Source organism: Spermophilus citellus (assembly GCF_964194105.1).
Source record: "Spermophilus citellus genome assembly, chromosome: X".
Lineage (NCBI taxonomy): Eukaryota > Metazoa > Chordata > Mammalia > Rodentia > Sciuridae > Spermophilus > Spermophilus citellus.
In genome coordinates this window covers 109737284-109761505 of record NC_138190.1, presented here as the reverse complement: position 1 = coordinate 109761505, position 24222 = coordinate 109737284, and the positions used below count along the sequence as shown (strand labels likewise).

Below are 24222 nucleotides of genomic sequence, written 5' to 3'. Positions count from 1 at the left end.
TAGATAAGCAGCTAGAAAAATCAAGAGAATGCTAAGCCAAAAATATAAGCAAGCTGCAAATGACCAACAACTATAATTCTCCGGCAACTATAATTCTCTTGAGTAAATACTGACAAATGGAGAGGTAACAAAAAACTTCCCATGGAAAACTACTCTTTAGAAACAGGAACACATAGCTGAAATCCAAGGCAGATCAGACCCTTAAGAGCCCTATTCAAAATTCAGTTGCACTCAAGATTGCAATAATTTCATAAGTTTATGCAAAGAATGTATAAGGAAAAATTCTGATACCAACTCCTGCTTTTCAAGAAAAATAACTGAGAAAAGCAAAGCTACTCATTTGAGAAACTTCAGGATAGACAGGTTGCTACTAAAACAAACAAACAAAAAACATCATGAGTTGTTGAAATGAACTACCCATTTATTATACAGAAGATATTCTCAGCTTTTAATTTACAATTGATCCTTTCCCTAGTCAATTACCCAGGATTATGCTCTCAAGTCAATTTCCATTTGGTTCCCCACTCCATAGGTCAACCAAAGATAGCTCTTAAAAATTGCTCAGACATAAATAAACTTATACAAGTCTCAAAATCTACTTACCTTGAGGCAGATCACTGCCACTTGGATCACAGGAATAGGGTGGAGGTGGAGGTGGAGGTGGTAAGTTTGAAGCCTCCCCCATTTCAAGAGCAGAAGCAGGAAGTGGTAGTGGTGGTGGTGGAAGAGAGGACCCAGCAGCAGGAACAGAATGGTATGGATAGGATGGTGCTGCAATCACTAACAAAACAAAGTGTCAGTGCACAAGAGTAACATCTTAAAAGCAATAGTTCATCTTCTGCTTTTCTTATTTCCTGAATATGATCAAAGAATTCTTAACTCATAGTTTGACTTAAAAACAAAAAGTTGGAAGGTTACTTAGCTTTATACCCAACAAAAATTTAAAGATGTTTTCAGCAATCTGTCAGTCAAAATTATAAGATGTAGAAGTTCAGAAGAGACAGATTAAACAGCACAGATTAGAGATTTCAGAGTTTTCAGTTATGTCTGAAGAATTCTACTGGTAAGCATCTGAGGAATATAGGTAACTTCAGCTTACCACAGTTTAATCTTTAAGGAGGAACAAAAATCTAAAACAAAGCAGGATATATGCAATATTTTATCCTTTCAACATTTCATGCTTGTTAAAACAGCTTAAAAACAATGCTCATTTATGACTTATAATTTTTGATATGTGAAATGAAAATATAATGCTTAAATATTCATCCTCTATTATGATAAATGAAAAATTATGGTTCCAACATAGCAAAAACATACATACACATGTATAATATGCCAAATTAAATTTGTTCATTTTTTGATAAATGATCAATTAAACTAATTATTTTTGCCAAGCCGGGAAATTCAAGTACCAAATTTCATTGCTGTATTACTGGCACTATCATTTTAGCCCTAAGAGTATAGAAAGTTTCATTGCATCATTCAATAAAGGATTGAATATTTGGGTTCAAGTAGCCTGAGGTTAATATAGGAACAATTTATGCAAGTTTATTATTTTGATAATTTAGCAATAACTAATCCACACTGTTTTCATTCAGTGACAAATACTAATAACATACTCATCTGTACTTTTTACAAAGCTACAGGCTAATAGTAATAAGATATTGTGTCTTAGGGTGATCTAAAACTTGATGAAACAATTTTGGGGGGTGATGAAACAATTCTGTCTTTATTGTGGTGGCCGTTATACAACTTTATGCATTTATCAAAAACTCATAGAGCTGAGCATCAAAACAAGAATTTTACTGTATCTCAATTAAACAGTAAATTTTTTAAATTTGCTCAACTATTTTAGAATTTTGACATATTATTAGAAATCTCCACTTTTGGGAAAAGAATTTAATTTTCAGAATATCCCCTAATGCTCTAAATCTATGAACCAACCAAAAAATGGCTTATCCAAAAAAAAAAAAAAAACCCACCTTTATTCCTTTAAAACTAGCACTCAAAACAAACCACACCATCTCTTTAAAAAAAAAAAAAAAAAAGTAAAAAGCAGCATGGAGTACTCAGTTGGAAAATAGCAGGCCAGTAGACAGAGGTAGTTTAATACATTCTCATAGGCCTAAATCAACAACAGTAAAAGAAATTTGAAGGTTACTGTCTGTACAGTAAGCCCTTTAAGAAAAGGCTTTTATTTTCAATTGCTCTAGAAATGCATAAGCATGACATCCTCAGACTTTGAGCTCCATAAGTTTAACAGGTACAATTCAAGGGATGGCTCCAGAAAAAGAGAAGTACTGTTTTCTCTGATATTAGTAGAAATCAGCATAGGGCATTTCGCCCATCCATGTAGCTGCAGCTGCTTCAGGACATTTCAGAAGGGAATATAAATATATACAGTAAGGCTCCACTTCTCTAGAGATCAAAGAACAGGGCCAAGATTAAGGTATGGTGAGGTGCTCTAGCACAAAATTTAAGGGGTCATCAAAACTAATGCAAAAAAAAAATGACTGAAACATATTTGGGGTAAAAATTCAAACCTCATTCTCTATACACTATTGTGTGACAATTTTCTATGAGGGTACAAATATTCTGTGTTGTCCTATACCATAACTGCTAGCCACGTGTGGCTTTGAGCACTTAGCATGAAGCTTAAGTGACTGAAGAACTAAATATTTTATTGAATTGCAACTAATTTAAATTACCACATGTGATTGCCTTGCTTGACAGCATAGCAATAAGTTGCTGAGGCTGGACTCCAACTTGAGATCTTCCTGCCTCGCCTCCCAAATAGAGGGGCTGGGATTATAGGCATTCCCCACTATGCCTGGCCTCGTTTTTCTACCTAGTATATATATATTAGATCGGGCTCTTTATAGTTTGTCATTACTAAAATAATCGTCTTCTTTTTCTAAATCTTTCCTGAGTATTGTAGCCTCATGTGTTTTTCTAATTCTGACTTCTGTTATTCTTTAACATTCTGTAGTATTCTGTTAATTTCTTTACCTCATTTTGAAATAGACTGTTATAATTTTAAGTTTGCTGAGCTTAATTTCTGGCATACTTTTGCCATCTGCAGGGATATTCATCTTTTTCTTTTCTATCAGGGGTTGATTAAGCCCAGGGGCACTTAACCACCAAGCCATATCCCCAGACCTTTTGTGTGTGAAGGTTACCCGGGAGTGAACTCGGGCACTTGACCACTGAGCCACATCCCCAGCTCTATTCTATATTTTATTTAGAGATACGGTCTCACTGAGTTGCTTAGTGCCTTGTCTTTGAACTCATTATCCTCCCACCTTAGCCTTCCAAGCCACTGGTGGTACTACAGGCATGTGTCACCACGCCTGGCAGGGATATTATTCTAATATTTCTTAACATATCTTTGTATACCATTTTACCTTAATGCTTTTCTTTTTTTTTTCGTCATATGCAAATTTAATTTTCATGAATTTTACAAGTGGGGAACAGTCTTCTGACTTCATGAAGCTCTGTTTTGTGGAGTATTCAAAATATAACTGGTTTCTAGGATTCCTTGGTTCTATCCCCCCCAATTTTAGTCTGGACCTGGTCTTTTCCCCATCATGATCAATTCTGAATCCACTCCCAGAAACTTCTCCTCAGTGAGAAACAATACCCTAAAAGGGAGCACTGCAAGGTCAGGTCTGAGGGAATAAACTGCTTTCTAAACCTTTCGGTTCTTCTATCAAGTGGCTCATACACTCCCTACTATTAGAAAGATCAAATCCCTTCCCTGTTTTAGCTACTTATTCCAAATTGGCCACTCTAATTTCTTTTGGGGTTTTTCTATTCTTCAGTCTATATAACATCCTCAGTGCTTCAATCTTCTTGCTCCCACACAAACCTGAGAGTATTCAAAAGTCCTGTGCTGGTAGTTTCTTCCTACCTACTTCATTTTGAGGGTTTGTGTGGATACCATATCATCTAGCTTTGTTGCAGATTTTGTTTGTAGGTTTTTACTTGAGGACTCAGAAAAGCTATGCTGTTGTTGCCATAACCTTCTCAGAATTCTGAGAATTTTAAATATATTAAATCATTCCCATTCCACAATTACTTCATGAATTAGTACTATCTATACTCCCAAGCACATAGATAAAAAAAGGTTTAGTAACATGACCAAAATTACACAGCTAATAAGCTGCAAAACGGATTTTAACCTAGATTCTTAAAATCTAGAGCCTAATATTCTTTATTATGATATTTATAGGAACATAATTCATTATACAGGAATGTATTTTACAGCAAACTTTTTAGAAATTTATCCAATAAAGTGAGAAATATAATAAAACAACTCAAAGTTTTAGAAACTAGTACAAGTCTTCTAAGTAGTCAGTAGCATATGATAGACACAGAATCTTACTGGAGCCAAATGAAACCCTGACTCTCAAATCTCATGGATTCCTGAATAGCACTGTTGAGGGCCATAGCAGAGTCAGGATGACACATGGCATTTTTGCCAGAAAGGAGTGGTTGAGAGGTGACAGCCAGCAAGCCATTGAGATGATGATGGTTATGTTAAGCTGTGTATTCAATTGTATATTAGACCCCTGCTGTCCGCCTCTGCCTGCTACTTTGGATTCCTGGGGTATTCGTGCTGGTTGGGGAAGTGCCAGAGGAGGGATTTTCCAGTTGGTGTGTGGTGTGTGGGGGGGAGGAGGCCGGCAGAGAATAAAGAACTTCCTGTTTTGAACCTACAAGGCTGTGTGGCAGCTCAGTTATTTTGTGCCCAGCCAGACTGCGGCATAGCACCACAAACTTTAAAGTTAAAATTCAAGATATTATAAAATTATCCTATCTAATAGCTAGAATATTCGTATGTACATGTTTATGAATAGGAAAAGAGCTTTCAAAGTAAGCAAACACTAAAAACCTACCTGATCTACCTCCTGTAGGTGGAGATACAAATAGAGGCTGAATAACATTCTGTGAGGAAACTGGCGAGGTATTACTAGCTTGATTAGCTGCTGTACAGTTAGATAAGACTGCAGCTGGAACATTATTGGCACAGGAAGCTGCAACTGCTGCAGAATTTCCCATCATCTGCAAGTATGGAAGAAAGTTCAGAATTCTTAAGTTTGGCTTCTTTAACAGCATTGGTTTCTTATCTGAACCTACATTATAGGAAATATTTTGTTTTGATAAATAAAACACTGAAAAGTCAAACTTTGTATAAACCCTATGTAGAAAGGTTACTTCTTTTAGAAGACACGACATTATTTTGAAAGCTTTTTAATTTTGTTTTCCTGAAAAGGTAAACAAAATGATTCAATGAAACGTCAATGAAAAATTTCCTTCAAACTCCTGTCCTCCATATACCTAGTTGCCTTCTTCCCAACCAGGTCATTTCTGTGTTTCCTGCCAATCATTCCAGAGATTTGTAATGCATATATGCATACACATTTCCCCACATAAACACTTTTTAAATATAAAAGGTGCTTTGCATTTTTTTAACTTCAAGACTTCATGAGATTGCGATTTTTGCTGCTTAGGAAAAAGCTCCTCAAGAGAACAGGTTACTTTCTCACAGCATCTATTACAGGGATGAGCATGAAGAGGTAATCAATGGTAACAGACTCCTCTTAAACACTGTCCTCATTGGCAGCCTCTATTTCAGAAACTTACCACTAACTGCAGAGTGCCTGCTACCCACTCTGTTCCTCTGAAATTGCATTCAAAGTCATCTGTGGTCTCTATGGCAAACTCTAGTAGACTCTTGTTAATCTTTATGTTGTTTGACCTCTTGGCAGCAAGGAACACTTGACTGTTCCTCAAAATTCTTCCCTCTTCATAACTTCTACAATATGGAAGCATAATATGCTTTTCTTCCATCCTTGACTATTCATTTTCTATTCATTTTCTAAATTTTGTGAACAGCAGGCTCTGTTCTAGATTCTCAATCTCTTCCTTTTCCCAGACAATCCTATTCACTCTTTGATTTCAACTTCCTTTCTTTATGCTGACTCTGAATTCCAGAGGACAGCCTTACATTTAAGTTTCAGTAAAATAAAGATAACTTTGTTAGGTAATTTAATATTAACTCATTCATTACGTAAGAGTTTCATGGTAAAGTACGAGTAGTTTAACATGAACACATAGAACAGTGTCTGGAATACCATAGATGTTTAATCAATTTGTTGAATGAATTTATGAATCACTGTGCCAGGTGCCACAAGATTAAAATACTATTTAAAGAAACACAAGCAGATGCTTAGAAGTATGATGAAGGTAAAGAAAGAGAAAACTCATTTCCTCTATTCAGACCATGTAAATGAATGCTTGCTAACACTAAGAGATTACCTTCTGGGGATAGCTGTATGAGGTAACTGTATCCTGAGGAGACAAAGAACATGGTCTTCTGTCCTGAAGAGACTTTAATGAATACAGAAATATAGTTGAACAAAGAGAAATCTAGAAGCCAACACATTAATAAAATATCTGCTTTGTTTCAATCTTTAAAGCTAAATGAAAGTGATATGTCCTGAAATCATTCAAGTTTTCAATTGACTACTAAGACAATGGTCCAAAAGGTATCATTCTAGTGCCTGATTTAGGTGACTGCTGTATTACCTATCCTCATCACAACCAACCAGTCCTCATGGATTGAAACATCTTCTTAGTAGGTCTTTCTTGCCCTAAAAGCTTCAAACACCAATAACAGTTTTCCTAAAAGAAAGCCTTTTATCTGACTATGTAGTTTGGGACAAGGATAGGTTCAGTGCTTGTTTAGCTACATTCTAATTAAGCAGGATGTTAATAGAGTAAGGATTCAAATACTATTTCCCTGTGGCTCAAGACCTTGTTTTTGTGAAAGAAAAGATCATTTTAAAAGGCTTAGACTTATGCATAACAGATTACTGTGGCAGCAAAAATACAGCAGCAAAAAATTACTTATAAATTTGCTTTGGATTTGGGGGCTGGGAGTGGAACCTCTTATGAGATTCAAAGCTCTAGGGGCATATGATAAATTCAGAACAAAAAGGAACATGGAAAAAGTGAAATTAAAGGAACAACAAAGTGTCCCTTCCTGTCACCCATAATAAGATTTTTATTTACCTTTTCATTTGGATGGCTATTTCAAGAGATGGTATTGAAAGTATACTCAATATGAGAATAATAATAATGGGGTAGGGAAAACACACTATTTTTCTAACAGGGGCAAAGTAGGGGAAGGAACAAAAAAGGAAAAATAATTATGCATCAGAATTTTCTTCTAATTTCTAAGATGTATAGAAAACTTAACAGTAAAACAAAAGTTTTAGTACCTGAAGATTCCAAGGTTAAAATTAATCATAATTAGATAATAGAAAATAATTATTCCAGTTCTCTTGGGTACATGGTAGGAATACCTTTCTAGGTTCCATCTAAAGTTAGGTATGGCCATGTGAGTTATCTGACCAATGAAATATGAGCAGAAATGTTAATAGTCAATGTTCAATTTCTGTATCTTTTGTCCTGCTGAACTGTGAAAGTATGAGCCCATCACTCCAGATCCCTGAGTGACAATGATAAACAGAAGGCCATAACCACCCTGCACTGGACATATAACATTAGCAAGGACAACTTTTCCTATGTGCAGTCAACTGAGTCTTTGGTGGGGGGGGGGGGAGGTGGAAGAGTGTTAATGCAGCAAAACCTGAAACAGAAACTGGTAAGTAGAAGTAGGGTGCTGCCATAACAAAAACCTAACTGGGAAGGAGATAATGATTGGTGAAATGAATTAGAAATGCAAATGTTAGTATTATGTTTTGACTATTATCAGCAGTTTAGCAAGGTCTTTTCAGAGATGTATGTAGGAAAAAGTTGGCAGTGTGTAGAAAGGAATGATAGTGAATAGACTAGACAGTCCTTGTATCTAGGGACTCATAAGATTGAAGAAAGCATGTTTCAACCCTAAACTATATAATATAAATGCTTTGGATGATGAAGACCAGTTAAAACTCAGTTTTGCAGCATTAAATAAAATCACTGTTAAAATCTTTGAGTGCATTAAGATGCCTCAAAGCAAGTGTTCAACTAGGGATATAATCTGTGTACTTAGACAAAACACTTCATGAAAAAGTATCCAAAGGTATGTCCCTTCCATCAATCCTTGATGAGCTCAATGTACTTGCAATCAAGTAGAAAGAACTCAGGGATAAGAAACCAAAGAATTATAGCAAATCTAAGTAGTATATCTATAAAAAAATGGAATTGTTAGTATAGCTTTTGGTACCAGAAACATAGGAATCAAACAGAATCCAAATAAATTCAACTCAGAGCCAAAGAAACCATGAGCCAGGACTAAAACCATTCAAGGGAAATAAAAATTCTTGAGCCCCTATCTTCTCCAAGAAGCAGGCTGAGAAAGTCACTCAGTTACTAAGGAAGGATTATCCTCCAGTGGCTACTTCAAATATGGCCAATAATAATAAATCAGAGAATAGTCCCTATGTGCAGCATGGTAGCCCTCACAATGTGTACCCATATAAATCTCAGAATTGCTACAGACCATTAAGTATGTTTCTTATACTTTCCCCCTTTCTGAGTAGTAAGAACTTTACTGTAATTTTTACACTATCCCACCACTGTAAATTTGGGAGAGGGGTGTTAAACTTGGTGGTTTTGGGTTCAGGCCTCAAGATCAAGAGGAACTGTACCTGGACCCAATATATAGAATCTTACACATTACCCAGAAATCCTGTGCTTTGAGTTTGATTACACTGAATAGGACTTTTTAGGTTGTCTTTTTTGGGGTAGAAGTCAGTATTTTGCCTGCAAGAGGAAAATACATTTTTAAGTTGAATGTTGTAGTTCTTAGTGTTGTCGAAATATTTCCAAATTTTTGCCTTCCAGGCACACAGAGATTAGACTCTTTAGTGAGACCTTCTGTGGTCAACAAAATAAAAAAAGAAAGTAATGCATCATCTCCAGTGAAAGCTTTAAGACCCAATGCACCATTTATCACCTTTTATTTCAAAAATGGATGGAGCATCCACAGCCTGAATACCTGAGCAAACCTTCCTATAGACCTTCACTGGATATGTAGCATAATCAGAAAGTATACTTGTTAATAATATTGGAATTTAAAGCCCATTTTTATACAAAAAAATCGTAATAAAATCTTCTAAATGATCATCACTACCAATGTTAGAATGTCCTCTCATACCACTTCATAAGGGATAGATCTAACCAGAATTAATTTCATAAAAGTGGTATGATGTTAGATGTATTACTTAATTTCTATGCTTCAATCATCTACAAAATGAGAATATAATTAATTGCCTCATAGGGCTATTCTGATTTAAATAATTTATATATAGTTCTTAGAACAGTGGCCTAATACATAGTGGATATGAGTTTATTAGTATTTGCTATTATTAAATACCTACCAAGTTTGCTGTAGACACAGTTGTGCTATATACACCTGAAGTTTCATAGTCTGGCTCTAGAGGATATAGCCAAAGGGGAAAAAAAAGTAGCATTAATTTATAGTTTGAAATTTCACCAACAATGATAAATGTCAGATTACATCTCACTGACCTGAAGGATAAAGATACTCTTCATGATATTCCCCTAGAAAAAAAGGCAAGACAAAAGTGTGTTTACATAGGTCTTTATAGCTCAGCAGATCCAAACAGACAACACTTGCTTTTTTTTCCTCTTAAGTTTTATGAATATATTTTCAAAACTAAAATGCATACATTCTTGAAAGTGATTGGAGTTTTTATAGTATTCAATAGACACTGAATCTAAGAATTAGCTACAAATAGTACAAATTTCTCTTCAAAATCCCCTTAGCTCTTAGCTAGGGTTTTTTCATCTACTTGAACGCTATGCCCACTTTTTCCATGTAAGAGTAGTATAGTGTAGCAATCAAGAACATAACTTTATCCAGTGACTTGGGAGGCTGAGGCAGGAGGATCACAAGTTCCAAGCCAGCCTCAGCAACTTAGTGAGACTCTGTCTCAAAATTTAAAAATAAAAATAAAAAATGGGCTAGGGATATGGCTCAGTGGTTGAATATCCCTAGGTTCAATCCCTAGTACATACACACACACACACACACACACACAGAAAAAAAAAAAAAAAAACAACTTTAGGCCACTTATTTAATCTTTGTACTTCTTTATGGTAAAAATAGGGATAAAATACCTAGTTCATATGGGTTTTGAAGAATGTTAAGTTAAATGAAAATACATTAGCATGGTGGTGACATATATAGTTAACACTCAAGTAGTGACTATAATGTAATCAGACTATACCCCATAGTTTTCTGAGGTAGACATTAAAGGACTATCTCAAGCCTTATTTGTTTTTCAGCCTATTTCATGCAATACTTGTAAAATAATTTTCTCCTCAAAAGATGACTCAATAAAATATGAAATATTTTACTTTAAGATCACTATAACAGGGCTGGGGGTATGGGTCAGTGGTACAGCATTTGCCTAGCATATATGAGGCACTGGGTTCGGACTTCAGTACCACATAAAAATATAAACAACAAAGTTATAAAAAAATATTATAGGGCTGGGATTGTAGCTCAGTGGTAGAGTGCTCGCCTAGCATGTGTGAGGCCCTGGGTTTGATCCTCAGCACTATATATAGATAAATAAATAAAGGTTAAAAAAAATCACTATAACATTGAAATGCAGAGAAAGATCAATCTTCAATTTGGCAGATTTCCACCAAATAAAACACCAGAAGTCTAAACTGGATTTGATTCTGAAACATCACTCATAAACCACACAGGCCTTCAACTCCTCTGGACAACAGGGTTTAAGGTGAGAACAAAGATTAAGTTACTACAAATGTGCCACTACGGGTGAGAAAACTATTTAAAGCTACCCATGACAGCTAAAAGGAAAAGACAAGAGCCATCTGTATAAAAAAGCAAAATATGAGCATTCTTAAGCATATGCATGTATAAATATTTTACAGATCACTCTTGTACTAAAGATTTTGCCCTCATTCAATTCCTAGAAATATCTACTCTTATTTTCCTAAATATAAGTAGCACAAAGAATATCACAAGTAAGAAAGAACCTAATTAATATAATCAAGTCATTCAAATACCACAAACCCCAATCATCCAGAATTCTTCCAGGAGACAGATATCACTTAATAGTAAATGGTAAAAAATAAACACAATCCACAGTGGAAGGTATGTTAAGGATACAAATATACAACTTTAGACATGGACCCATCTCTGTGAATCACAAAGGACCACATATTATATGATTCTGTTTATATGAAATGTTCAGAATAGGTGAAATCCATAGAGATAGGAAACATTACTGGTGGTAGTCAAGGGCTGAGGGTTTGGTAGTAAATGAGGAGTGGGCCCTAGTGAGTATATAGATTCTATTGGGGATAATAAAATGTCCTAAAATTAACTGTGAAGTTTGAATATAGTAAAAATCACAGAACCTTACACTTTAAAAGGGTAATTGAATGGTATATAAATTATAAAGCTGTTACAAAAAGTTATATATCTGCCATTTACCAAGGGTATGACCTTGGCCATATCATTTACCTCTGAACCTCAATTTTCTCATATATAAAACAGGAATACCACATTCCTCAGGAGGATACAGTAAGAGGTACATTAAATTATAAACATAATTACTTATTAAAATGAATGGCATCATTGTGTTTATACAGATAGATTTCTATGGGTGAAGAAGTTATTTTGCAGTAGTCTTGTAAAATATAAAGCTAGTCAAATGAAAAGGCTAACATACAAATGATGAGGACAACTATAAATAGCACTTTACTGGGCTGGGGCTATAGCTCAATGGGAGAGTGCTTGCCTAGCATTCGTGAGGCACTGGGTTCAATCCTCAGCACCACATAAAAATAAATTTTAAAAATAGCACCTTACTAATAAGGAATAGATATTTTCCATTCTGATAACTCACCAAATTATAACTCTAAATCAAAGACCTATGCAGAAAGCTGAAAATGATTTATAACACTACAGTGGCTTATTTAAACAGAAGTCTGTTCTTTTGAGAAATAACACCTTTTGAGGACATCTTTGAAAAACCAGCAAGCTGAGGTAAGAACTTTGAATTCTTTCAAAACAAGCTAACAGAGTAAGAACTCAAAGCCAAACCTATGGTCTACTTCATAGCCTCGATGTGCTAATGCCATAGAATCATCTTTTAAAAAGTATTTGACAATAATTGACTCACCACTGTCAGTCTGAACATTGCCCTCCTCTGAATTGAAAGTCTGTTTGCCTGAGCTATGTCCCCGTCTTGCAACACAGTATCCCGAAGCAGCAGGAACCATTGTAGCAGGACCTCCATGGTTCTATACCAAAGAGAGACATATACACATGCACTTTCATTAGTCAGAAAAAAACTAGAAGGATATTTTTAAAGAAACTAACACTGTGAATTGCTGTTATAAAAAAGTCTCTAAGTAAATGTTTTAAAATTGTATTTTTCAGAATAAAAATATGTGAAGTAATGATGAAGGAAACAAAATACTGGAGCTGGGGTTGCAGCTCAGTGGTAGAGTGCTTGTCTAGCACTGGGTTCAATTCTCAGCAATGCATATAAATAAATGAACAAAATAAAGGACCATCAATGTCTAAAAAATATTTTTAAAAAACAATATTAGCCAATATATAGGGGTAAGATTGTCTACCTCTACCCCTTATTTAATAACAACTTTTAAAAAAGTTTCATCACACATCTTTAAAAACTCTAAGATGAGCCAGGCATGGTGGTGCATGCCTGTAATCCAGCTCGGGAGGCTGAGGCAGGAGGATTGAAAGTTCAAAGCCAGCCTTAGCAACAGCGAGGTGCTAAGCAACTCAGTGAGTCTATGTTCCTAAATAAAATAAAATACAAAAACAGCTGGGGAAGCAGCTCAGTGGTTGAGTGCCCCTGAGTGCAATCCTGGTACCAAAAAAAAAAAAAAGGCTCTAAGATGAAAGCTCATGGTTTTGAAGAAGGGGTTTATTGTTCATAGAAAAATGTTAAAATTTATACATTTGATTTACTTTTTTTAAAAAAAGGAAAAACAAGTTTTTAAAAATACTTCTAGTTGTAGATGGACATAATCACTTTTTTTTTTTTTTTTTAATCGGCAGACACAACATCTTTGTTTGTGGTGCTGAGGATCGAACCCGGGCTGCACGCACGCCAGGCGAGCGCGCTATCGCTTGAGCCACATCCCCAGCCCATCATCACTTTATTTTTAATGTGGTATTGAGGATTGAACCCAGTGCCTAACACATGCTAGGCAAGCACTGTTCCACAAGCCACAACCCCAACTAGTAATTAGCTTTTTAAGTGAAGCTTTGGCTACTTACAGGTACAGTTGGATAAGCAGTCTCTCCTCCTTCTTCAACTTCATAAAATGTAATAGTTTCTTCCAAGCCACTGGGTATCTGCCCATTCACTGGGACAAAAGCATACTGGCACTCCTTATTCATACAACGCATCTGGCGGTGACTACGTCTAAATGAACTTGCGTAGTTCAGAAAATAAAAAAGGGAAATGTGATAAAATATGGTAGGTAATTTGTTCGTGATTTCTAAGTAACAACTGAAACATTTCAAAGTTGACACTTAAATATCAGTCCATATTATCATTGCTCAGCAATGAAACTACACTTACCCATTTTTTCTGACTCCTAACACTTATAATACTTACCGAGATCTATAGGAGAAGTTGTCATAGCTCTGGCAGCACCTTTTACCTGGGCCAGGGTAAAAACTAACTTTAGGGCCCGGCATGTTGTGCCTGTTTAGAAAGCGAGGTGAATCCCTAAAAATGAAGGGAAAGGAAAACAGAACTCTTTACTCTGACTCTTCAGTCTCTATTAAATAGAATCATCACACCTTTCTGAAAATATTCAAGACCTTTGCTATTCTTAATATTGGTATCAGGCCTACCCAATATTAATGGATACAATATCATATATCACATGGACACTCATTTTGATGGCATTCTATCTTTGAGCATCGATTCCTCTGCTTCACATTTCCTTAGACTATGAGAATGCAAATATGCAAATGAACTCATTTGACAAGAATTTAAGTATTCATCAGTTCTATGCTCTCTTTAGGCAAAGAGTATAAAAGATACTCAGACTACTAAGGAACTTTTCAATTCTATTGTAATTATGTCTAGTAATTATTTCCAAGATCTAAATAAAGACATTATCATGAAAGTCAAGTCTCACCTGGGCATCCCATATCCCCGACCTTGTCTCTGAGAGGAATTCGGAGAATGAAAATGTTCATCAGATAAACCATCGCCTCCTGTCGGTGAGTAGTGAAGTGGAGGTTCGTGCCCATAACGCATCTCATGCTGAAGCCTGGGTGCGATGAGGGAGCCTCCCTTGGTATACGCCATAGTCATATAAACCTCTTTCCCTCGAACTTTCTTGAACAATTTCTTCCGCTGCTTCATGTCCATCTCCGACATGGCTTTTAGGCAAAAAAAGTAACAAATTTCATAACCAAAGCAAAAGGTCCAGTGTTCCCACACTGCCTTAAATTCTCAAAAGTTTTTCTTAACAAAGCAAATGGATTGCTGGGTATCATGGCACATGCCTGTATTCCCAGCAGCTCAGGAGGCTGAAGCAGGAGGATCTTGAGTTCAAAATAGCCTCAGCAACTTAGTGAGAAACTCAGTGAGACCCTGTCTCTAAATAAAATACAAAAGGGCTGGAGATGTGCCTCAATGGTTAAGTGCCCCTGGGTTCAATCTCCAGTACCCCCCCCAAAAAAATAGATGGAGGGAATTTTTGTATTTTACATGGATGTACTAGATACTCCACTTGGAAGAGCAAAATCAACAGATAATTTCTGTATCAATAGGTATTTGAGCACCTTTAGTACAGGTAGATTCTGTCATCAAAACATTAAGTCATCCAGTCCCCTGCATCACTATTACTATTTTTAATTTTTTTTTTTAGCTGTAGATGGACACAATGCCTTTATTTATTATTTTTATGTGGTGCTGAGGATCAAACCCAGTGCCTCACACTCATAAGATGAGTGCTCTATCACTGAGCCACAATCCCAGCCCCTTATTACTGTTTTCAAAGAAAGTATGCTTAATATCTCTAACTGCTTTTTTTTTTGGGGGGGGGGTGGTACTGGGGATTGAACCAGGGCCTCATACATGCTGGGTAAGAACTCTAAACTGAGCTATACCTCCAATACTTTCTATTTTTTTATTGTGAGACAGTCTCACTAAGCTGCCAAGGGTGGCCACAAAATTGTGATCCTCCTGCTACAGCCTCTCAAGTCACCAGGATTACAGGGATGTGCCACTCTGCCCAACTACTGGCTATTTAGGAGGTATTCTGCTCATTCTTTGAAAAATATTTTCCCCTCAAGTTTTAGAGCCTAAAATCTATACCAGCTTATGGTTATACAAATTCCGTTAGAATAGTGGTTTCTCATTCTGGGACAATTTTGTCACTCCCTTCCTCAGGATACATTTGGTAATGTCTGGAGACATTTTAGTTGTCAGAACTAGGCAGAAGTGCTACTGGCATCTAGTGAACAGAAGCTAGGGATCATCTTGCCATGCACAGGACAGACCCCTTTACACCATCCCAAAATACCAATAGTGAGGAGGTTATGAAACCCTATGCTACAACAGGACATATGATATACCTTAAAAAAAGTACAACACAGGTAAGTAAAAAAAAAAGGGGGGAGGAGGCTAAAAAATGGGGGAAATAAAAGAAAACCTTAAGCGTACAAACCCATTTCTGGGACAAAGCCTCCAGATATTTTCTGGTAACCTCTTCCTTTCCGAATGGCATTCCAGGAAGAAACAGGTGTCACTTGTGTAACTGGTTTTAAGTCAGCCAGTGGAACAACATGCCTTAAAGTTAAAGATACCACCATGAAACCACTGCAACAGACTTAACTCTAATTCAGTATATAAACCCCACTCCTACTTCATTTTCAAGTATATTTTAAACCTGTTGATACTAGCTTGCCATAGGTTTGGTTGCTTTTTGTTTTTTCCTTTTCGGTTAAAAAAACGCAGAGTAGTTTGTAAAATTTCACAGCTGTTTGTATTATCATCACTGTCTACAAGACAAACTGGTAGACAGAATTAATTCACAAATATTTGCTACCCCTCCTTAAAGGAGGATCCAATTTCCCCACTCCATTGACTTACTTTGGTCATAAAATTGTAAGATGTTTTAAGGACCAGTAACTGATCTGTCATGTTCTCACTATTTTCCCTGCCTGCAATTATGGATGTATGTGTCACAACAGAGCCTTTGTGAGCCTGGGTCTTCCTTTATTGATTCATCATGGACATGCTAAATGAGAAAAATGAACTTTATTGTTTTCAGCTGCTGAGGGTTTTTTGTTAGGTCAGCATTGTTTAAAGGCTCTTAAAGTTGACTAACAGCATCACCTGGAAACTTGTTAAAAGTTCCAATTTGGGGGCTCCACCCCAGACTTACTGAATCAAAAACTACAGGGATTGGGCTCAAATCTGTGTTTTCAGAAGTCCTCCAGGTAAAATTTGAAAAGGATTGGACTAGTTTATCTTGAATACTGGCAAAAACTTAGAAAACATAATTGGAAAAATGCTTTGCTATTAAAACTGTTAAAAATTCTAGTAACAAGACAATGACATGATTTGGAAACTTTTACCCATAAGTGATACCTATATTGAGATTTCACACTTCATCAATGCTTTAAAGTTCAAGATAATAAGGGCAGTACTAGATATGAATCTGGTTCTCCTACTAACATCCTCATAACTTTCAATTTAATATTATAAAAAAGCTGAATCAGAAGCCAAAGATCTTAGTAATTTAACAATTATTTCTTACTTTTCTGCCAATTCTTCAATAAATACTGTTACAGAGTTGTTCTCATTTCCAACTTCTTGAATATGAGCATTATAATATTTCCCACTTGATTCCAATCGAACCTGAAAGACAAAAGTCATGATAATACACCTAGTTCAGTGTTTATTTATAGGTCTTGCTCCTGCAATACAAAATTATCACTTGTCCCCCAAACAGAATTCAATGTCTACATTTTTAAAAGAATTGACATTGACAATCTGGGACAATGAAGGAGGCACATAGAACATCATTTTATCTAATCACCACAAAAGCCTATAATTAGAATTTAACACAAACAATTTTTCCTAGCATTGTGTAATAAATCTTATTTTGCTCATATTAATGACTAAAAGCACAATCTTAGAAGAATAAATCATCGATTCTTTAAAGATGAAACTAACCTGACACTTGTCTCCCAGATAATACTGTCTCCCAGCATACTCCATGTACTCAGATTTTTGAAGTTCTATTATTAAAAGAAAAAAAAAGATTAAAACTCAACTGAACTGGACCCTTTCCTACTTTATTTAACATCATTTAATGTCCTAATTCACTTTTGCCATGGTGCTTTTGAGAATGTTACCACTAAAAGGTAAAATCTAGGGGGAAAACCCCAAAAGCCATTTTATCAATCTTAATGGGTTATTCCTGTGGTAAATTTATAGCAACTTGGCCAGAACAGTTTTGTGATTTAAAACATAAGTAGGTGAACACTGGGAGTTTGTAATCTCATTGGTCAAACACTAAAAAGGTACAATCTGAAAGTAATACTATGCAGCTTTTCCCAAAAAAAGTTTTTTTTTTTTAAAACAACTTACTACATTATGACCTAGGCTTAATCTCATTCTAATTAACTACACCTAGGATCACTGAGGTTCAATGAGTTCAATGTTAAAGGCTTATGCTGAAGTCAGTATTTTAAGTTTTAGTTTGATCAATTCAGTCACAAGGAGAGAGAACCAATTACCTATTTCAACGGTTGGAGAATTTCTGTAAAGAGCCTAAGATTAACTATTTTAGATTTCATGGGCTATATAGACTGTTAGAACTACTCAAATCTGTTGTAGACCTAATTTATGTACGATCAAATTTAAATTTTATATAAGTTTCATGTGTAGCAGAATATACTGGTTTTTTTTCCTGCCATTTAAAAATGTAGGGGCTGGGGTTGTGGCTGAGTGGTAGAGTGCTTGCCTAGCATGTGTGAGGCACTGGGTTCGATTCTCAGAACTGCATATAAATAAATGAAATAAAGGTCCATCAACATCTAAATTTTTTTAAATAAAATAAAAATGTAAAGACCCTCTGTATATATCCAAAGGACTTTAAAACAGCATACTACAGCAACCCTGCAACACCAATATTTATAGCAGCACAATTCACAATAGCTAACATATGGAACCAATCTAGATGCCCATCAAGATGACTGTATAAAGAAAATGTGGTTCATATTCACGATGGACTATTACTCAGCAATAGAAAAGAATCACTTTATGACATTTTGCCAGAAAATGGATGGATCTAGAGACTATTATGCTAAGTGAATAAGCCAATCCCCAAAACCCAAAGATTAAATGTTCTGATATGTGGATGCTAACCCACAATAAGGGTGAGGGGTGTCACAGAAGTTCAGTTGATTGGACAAAGGGGAATGAAGAGAAGGGAGGGAGGATAGGAATAGGAAAGACAGTGAAATGAATCTGACATAACTTTACTGTGTACATGTATGAATATACCACAGTGAATCTGAAAATCATGTACATCTACAAGACTGGGATCCTAATAAGATATATTCCATGTTTGTTTAAATATTTCAAAATAGATTCTACTGTCATGTATAACTAAAAAGAACAAATAACATTTTTTAAAAAAATTTAAAAATTTAAATGCCATTCTTATTAGCTCATGGATCAAAAATAGCTGGTGAATCAGATCTGATATACAGGCCTGATCTATTCATCTTTCATTGAGGGTGGTTCTCAACTCTTTAAATTTCAGATGAGCTTACTCCCAGTCACTAAATGTTTCTGGTTCTCCTACAAGTTATCAAATATCTCCAAATATTCTTTGCACAGTTTTAAGTTCCAGCTAAGCATTAGACCCTAAAAGATCCCTCCCCAAAGATCTAACCAACTTCTAAACCAATTTGTTTCCTCTTTGAAATTTAAATCATATCGGAATAAGATTAAAGGTACCACGCTGCGTTATTTTTTCAACAGTATGATGAAATGTCTCTTATAAGAAACAAATTGAAAATTATTCTCCTGAAGCAGTAATGAGTAAGTATTCTGTTGATGTTTCATTACCTTTTCTGCTGTCCAACCAAACATCAAATTCTACATTACGATAGATTTCTGGATCCAAGGCTTTGAGCACTTTATAGGGGAAGAGCATCTTCGATGGATTTTCTGGAGACTAAAACACAAATAATCAAGCTACAGACTCACCATCCTTAGCTTATATCCTCCTTCTGTGAAGGGGGAAGCTTCATTCTTCCCTCTTCATTTCTTCTTTTTTAAAACTATGCACATTGCCTCCCTTCCCTTCTTAATTAAAACAAGAAAAAAAGACAATGAATTTCACCATGCTTTTAATATCAGGAGTCTAACAGTTCAAATAATCTAAGTTTTAAGATGGCAAAAGGGAAATATTGTCTGGAACAGCCAACAACTCAGGACACTCATAAACCAATGCAATGTAGACCAGGATTAAAAAATTCAGTCTGGCTGGGCACAATGGCACATGCCTGTAAACCCAGTGGCTCAGCAGGCTGAGACAGGAGAATCGCCTGTTCAAAGCCAGCCTCAACAACAATAAAAAAAAAAAAAAAAAAAAAAAAAAAAAAAAAAAAAAAAAAAGTGAGGTGCTAAGCAACTCAGTGAGACCATGTCTCTAAATAAAATACAAAATAGGGCCAGGGGTGTGGCTCAGTGATTGAATGACACCGAGTTCAATCCCTGGTACCTCCCAAACCCCCAAAATCAGTCTGACAGATCGCAAGGCTGTTAGTTGAAAATTACTATTCATGTTGGAAAAATCTAAAACTGTTTGAGAATCCAGTATTATTTAAAAGAAATGCTACACTAAAAAGTCTCTTAAAAAAAAAAAAACTGTCCTGGGCTGGGATTATACCTCAGTGGTAGAGTGAGTGTGTGCCCTAGCATCTGTGAGGCACTGAGTTCAGTCCTCAGCATCACATAAAAATATAGGTATTTTGTCCATAAAAAATTCAATCTGTGCTATTCAACAAATGTTATCTTGATATACAGAAATGTTTCTGTATCCTAAAAATCACATGCTAATGCCAAGTTTATTTTGGTCAACTTCTGTTAAAATTTCCAAAAGAATACCATTTTCTCCTGTTTTCCTAAGATTTCATCCAAAATTACCAGCATTTGAGTCACACACAGATTACTATAACAGTATATGCCCTATTTAGCAAGTCTCAACTGAAAACTTACTTGAGGCCCATAGACCATAAAATTTGTTTCTCCAAATTAAGAGACTGATTAGCACCTAGTTTCAAGAATAGAAAAGGCATAATTTTCTTCAATGAAAACAAAAACTAAACCTTAGCATCAGAAGAATGATAATATATTGTTTGTAATTTTGTTTTAGCTTAAAAACAAAAGCTTCGTAAGTTTTTCAAATATCCAGAGTTTGTTTTCAAAACTTTTAAATTTCATAAGAATAAAAATTCAGAGAAAACACACATTTTACATTTTCAAATAGGTAGCATTTTCACACAAGAAAACATGACCAACTCCTCTTTCAGCCCCATAATAATTAGAACAGATCATCTGATCTTAATAATTTTAGGTTACATTGACTAGATTACGAAAATTCTTTGCCTTAGAAAATATCAAACCTTTGATTCTTCTGTTTCTTGATTATGGCTCTCTAGTGTATTTTCAGCCTTGCAGGAGGCACCCCACTCATCAGTCCTAATTGAAAAGATTTAGAGCAAAGAGCTTTATATAAATGCAGCAGTTACTGGTCTCATGTCTAATGACTATACTACCACCTAGTGGTAAATCAGCTCAGTTCTAAATAATGAAGCAAATACCCACTTTATTTTCTAAACCCCAAAGTTTTTGACTAAATTTATTTAATAACAGCTGCTTCCTCAGAAGTATATAATCTACACTCCTACTGTATACCAGAGGCAGACACTGAAAAACTCCTAAAACTTCCCTTAGCCCAAGAGATTTTTCTATGAGCTAGATGTATATGTGAAGTAAGCATTCAACCTCAGTTATCATTTCGAAATAATGATCCACAGCCTACCTATACCAAAATATTTGGGTGTAATTATTTTTTGAAAACTAGATTCCTAGACCCTCTGACCTCAAATTTTGTGAAGTGAAGTTAGGTCCAGGAAATTGCATAATAAACACTCTGAATAATTCTTATACAATTAAAGTTTGAGAATCATATGCTAACTCTAAAGTCTCTTCCAGTTAAAAAAAAAAAAGGATCATGGGCTAGGGTTGTGGCTCAGTGGTACAGCACTTGCCTAGCACGTGCAAGGCCCAGGTTTGATCCTTAGCACCATATAAAAATAAAGGTATTGTGTCCGACTACAACTAAAAAATATATATTTTTTAAAAAACGGATCATGACTTGAATAGAAACCCCAAAGTCTGAGCATCTAACAACGTTTATCTGTTTAGTAAAACTTCTCTCTCCTCATTAAAAGAAATGTATATCCTTAACATACATATACAGGTATGTTTGTGTACATATGTAATTTAAGTGATAAACTTGCCAGGTCCCTTCCACTTTCAAATCATGATGCAAAGAAACATGATTATTATGTAACAGTCCCTTTTCCATTATTACCTATCCTCAGTTGAATTCTTGTAATCAATACAGGCATTCTCACTTCCAGTCACAGCAATGTTTCTGTTCCTTTTGGAACCACTTCGAAATACCTCAACTGCAGTTTTCAATGCTTCTTCATCCACAACAAAGACATCTTTATAGAGAATTTCATATAATATAGCTGAAGAAAAAAGGACCAAAACTTCAATTGTCAAAATGTGACATTTTTATAAGTGTGAAAAGTCACAATCCAGCATACAAATTCTATAGATACCAACAAAGTTTTTTTTTTTTTTTTTTTTTTTTTTTTTAAGCTATATGTAGTGGATCCCTCAAATTAAAGACTAGCAACAGCCAGGCACAGTGGCGCATGCCTGTGGCTTGGGAGACTTAGGCAGGGAATTTTCAAGTTCAAGGTCAATCTCAGCAACTTAATTAGACCCTGTCTCAAAAAAAAAAAAAAAAAAAAAAAAAAAGGACTGAGGATATCGCTCAGTGGTAAAGTGTCCCATGGTTCAATCCCCAGTTAAACATAAACAACAAATCCAGCAACTTATATACTAGCATCAAATTGTGTGAAATCACACCCAAATATTTATGAAGATTTCACATACCCTGACAAATGGCTGCACTTGATTGAAATTGTTTTGAGTACACAGAATCATAATGACCATTACTTGAAGAGCAGAGAAGAATCTGAAGAAAAACACAACACATTACAATTATGAAATTTACTTGATAACCAACCAGAAATTGTTTTATCAGTAATTGATAAACTAAATGAATATATTAATTTTTAAAATGACTTTAAAAATGAAAAAGTAAATGCTAGTTATTCTTAAAAGATATTTTCTTGACCATGACTTTTAAATGTCAAAAATAAAATCACTAATGAAGTTCCTTCCACTGTGAGCCTTGGTCATGTTCCTTTAATACACCAAATAAGTCCTGATCTGCACATTTTTAATAAGATGGTAACAATTACAAACTGAGTCACTAAAAATAACAAAATGCCTAAAAAAATAAAAAATACCATCTTAACTTCTATGAATAACTAGAGAAATTACATCAAATCTCAAGTTCAGATTTAGGGAGGAAAGGGACTTGATGGGATTCATTCAAAAGCTATCTACAACAGCAATATATCAATACATTATATAGCAGGAATACTGCTAGAGAAACTTTTTCATGTCTCTCTTGGAAAGACACCGAGATGACTACAAAATTGAGGGGTTAACTTCTTAGCTAATTCCTTCAATCCTTGGTTTAAAAAAAAAAAACAAAACTCAAAAGTCATGCTTGTTTCCAGGTGGCGACACATGCCTATAATCCCCACAACTCGGAAGGAGGAGACAAAATTCCAAGTTTGAGACCAGCCTGGGTAATTCAGACAAACCCCATAGCAAAATAAAAATGGGCTGAGCATTACCTGGCAAAGATCTAAATATACAAATCTCACCTCAGGCAATGCTCTACACAATTGTTAAAATACAAAAACTAACACTCCTCTTCCTCAAACAACTCTGATTATATCATACCTTCCCCTAAAAATTTTCAATTAGGATTCACGGTTAAAAGTAGCGATGTCAATTAGCATCTGCATATTAGAGAAAATATTTGGCCTTTGGTTTTGTAGGATTGGCTTATTTCGCTTAGCATGATATTCTCCAACTTGAACCATTTACTGGCAAATTCCATAATTTTACTCTTCGTTAAAGCTGAGTAATATCCCATTGAGTGAGTGTGTGAGTGTGTGTGTGTGTGTGTGTGTGTGTGTGTGTGTGTGTATCTCATTTTCTTTATCCATTCATCTATTGAGGGACACCTAGGTTGGTTCCATAGTTTAGCTATTTGAATTGAGCTGCTATAAACATTGATGTGGCTATGTCACTGTATGTTTTCTCTAATATGTGGTGCTAATGAACAATAAGGCGGGGGGCACTAGAGAAGAATAGCATTACCTTAGATTAGGTAGAGGGAAGTGATGGGAAGGGAGGGGAGGAGAGGTGGGGATAGGAAAGATAGTAGAACGAAACTGTCATTATTACTGTATGTATATGTGTGACTGCATGACCAATGATTCTGCAACATGTACACTCAGAAAAATGAGAAATTATATACCATTTATGTATATCAAAGTGCATAAATGCATTCTACTGTCATGTATAACTAATTAAAACAAATTTAAAAAATAAAAAGAGTAGTGATGTCTGAAATTTACTTAAAAGTGATCAAAAATTATTACTCAGCCATAAAGAATGAAATTATGGCATTTGCCAGTAAATGAATGGAACGAGACTATCATGCTAAGTGAAATAAGCCAATCCCCCAAAAAACAAAGATACAATGTTCTCTCTGATATGAAGATACTGTCTCACAATCGCAGGGGATGGGGGCAATGGAGATTCACCGGACTGGACAAGGAGGCAACTGGGGGAGGGGAAGTGGAGATGGGAATGGGAAAAACAGTAGAATGAATGTGACATAACTTTCTTATGTTTATATGTAAATACACGACCAAGGAAACTCCATATCATGTACAAC

General features: G+C 35.4%; 1 protein-coding gene across 1 annotated transcript in view; it reads right to left on the bottom strand.

The window, feature by feature from the left end:
- The window catches only part of ALG13 (ALG13 UDP-N-acetylglucosaminyltransferase subunit), a 72865-nt gene that overhangs the window by 12431 nt on the left and 36212 nt on the right, over positions 1-24222 (bottom strand). The window contains 16 exon segments of the mRNA XM_081277285.1: positions 604-780; positions 4899-5064; positions 6322-6393; positions 9393-9448; positions 9544-9576; positions 12198-12318; positions 13328-13484; positions 13671-13784; positions 14203-14449; positions 15742-15863; positions 16837-16937; positions 17256-17320; positions 19161-19269; positions 20723-20798; positions 21697-21859; positions 22293-22374. Of these exon segments, the coding sequence (XP_081133411.1) occupies positions 604-780; positions 4899-5064; positions 6322-6393; positions 9393-9448; positions 9544-9576; positions 12198-12318; positions 13328-13484; positions 13671-13784; positions 14203-14449; positions 15742-15863; positions 16837-16937; positions 17256-17320; positions 19161-19269; positions 20723-20798; positions 21697-21859; positions 22293-22374 (1861 nt within the window).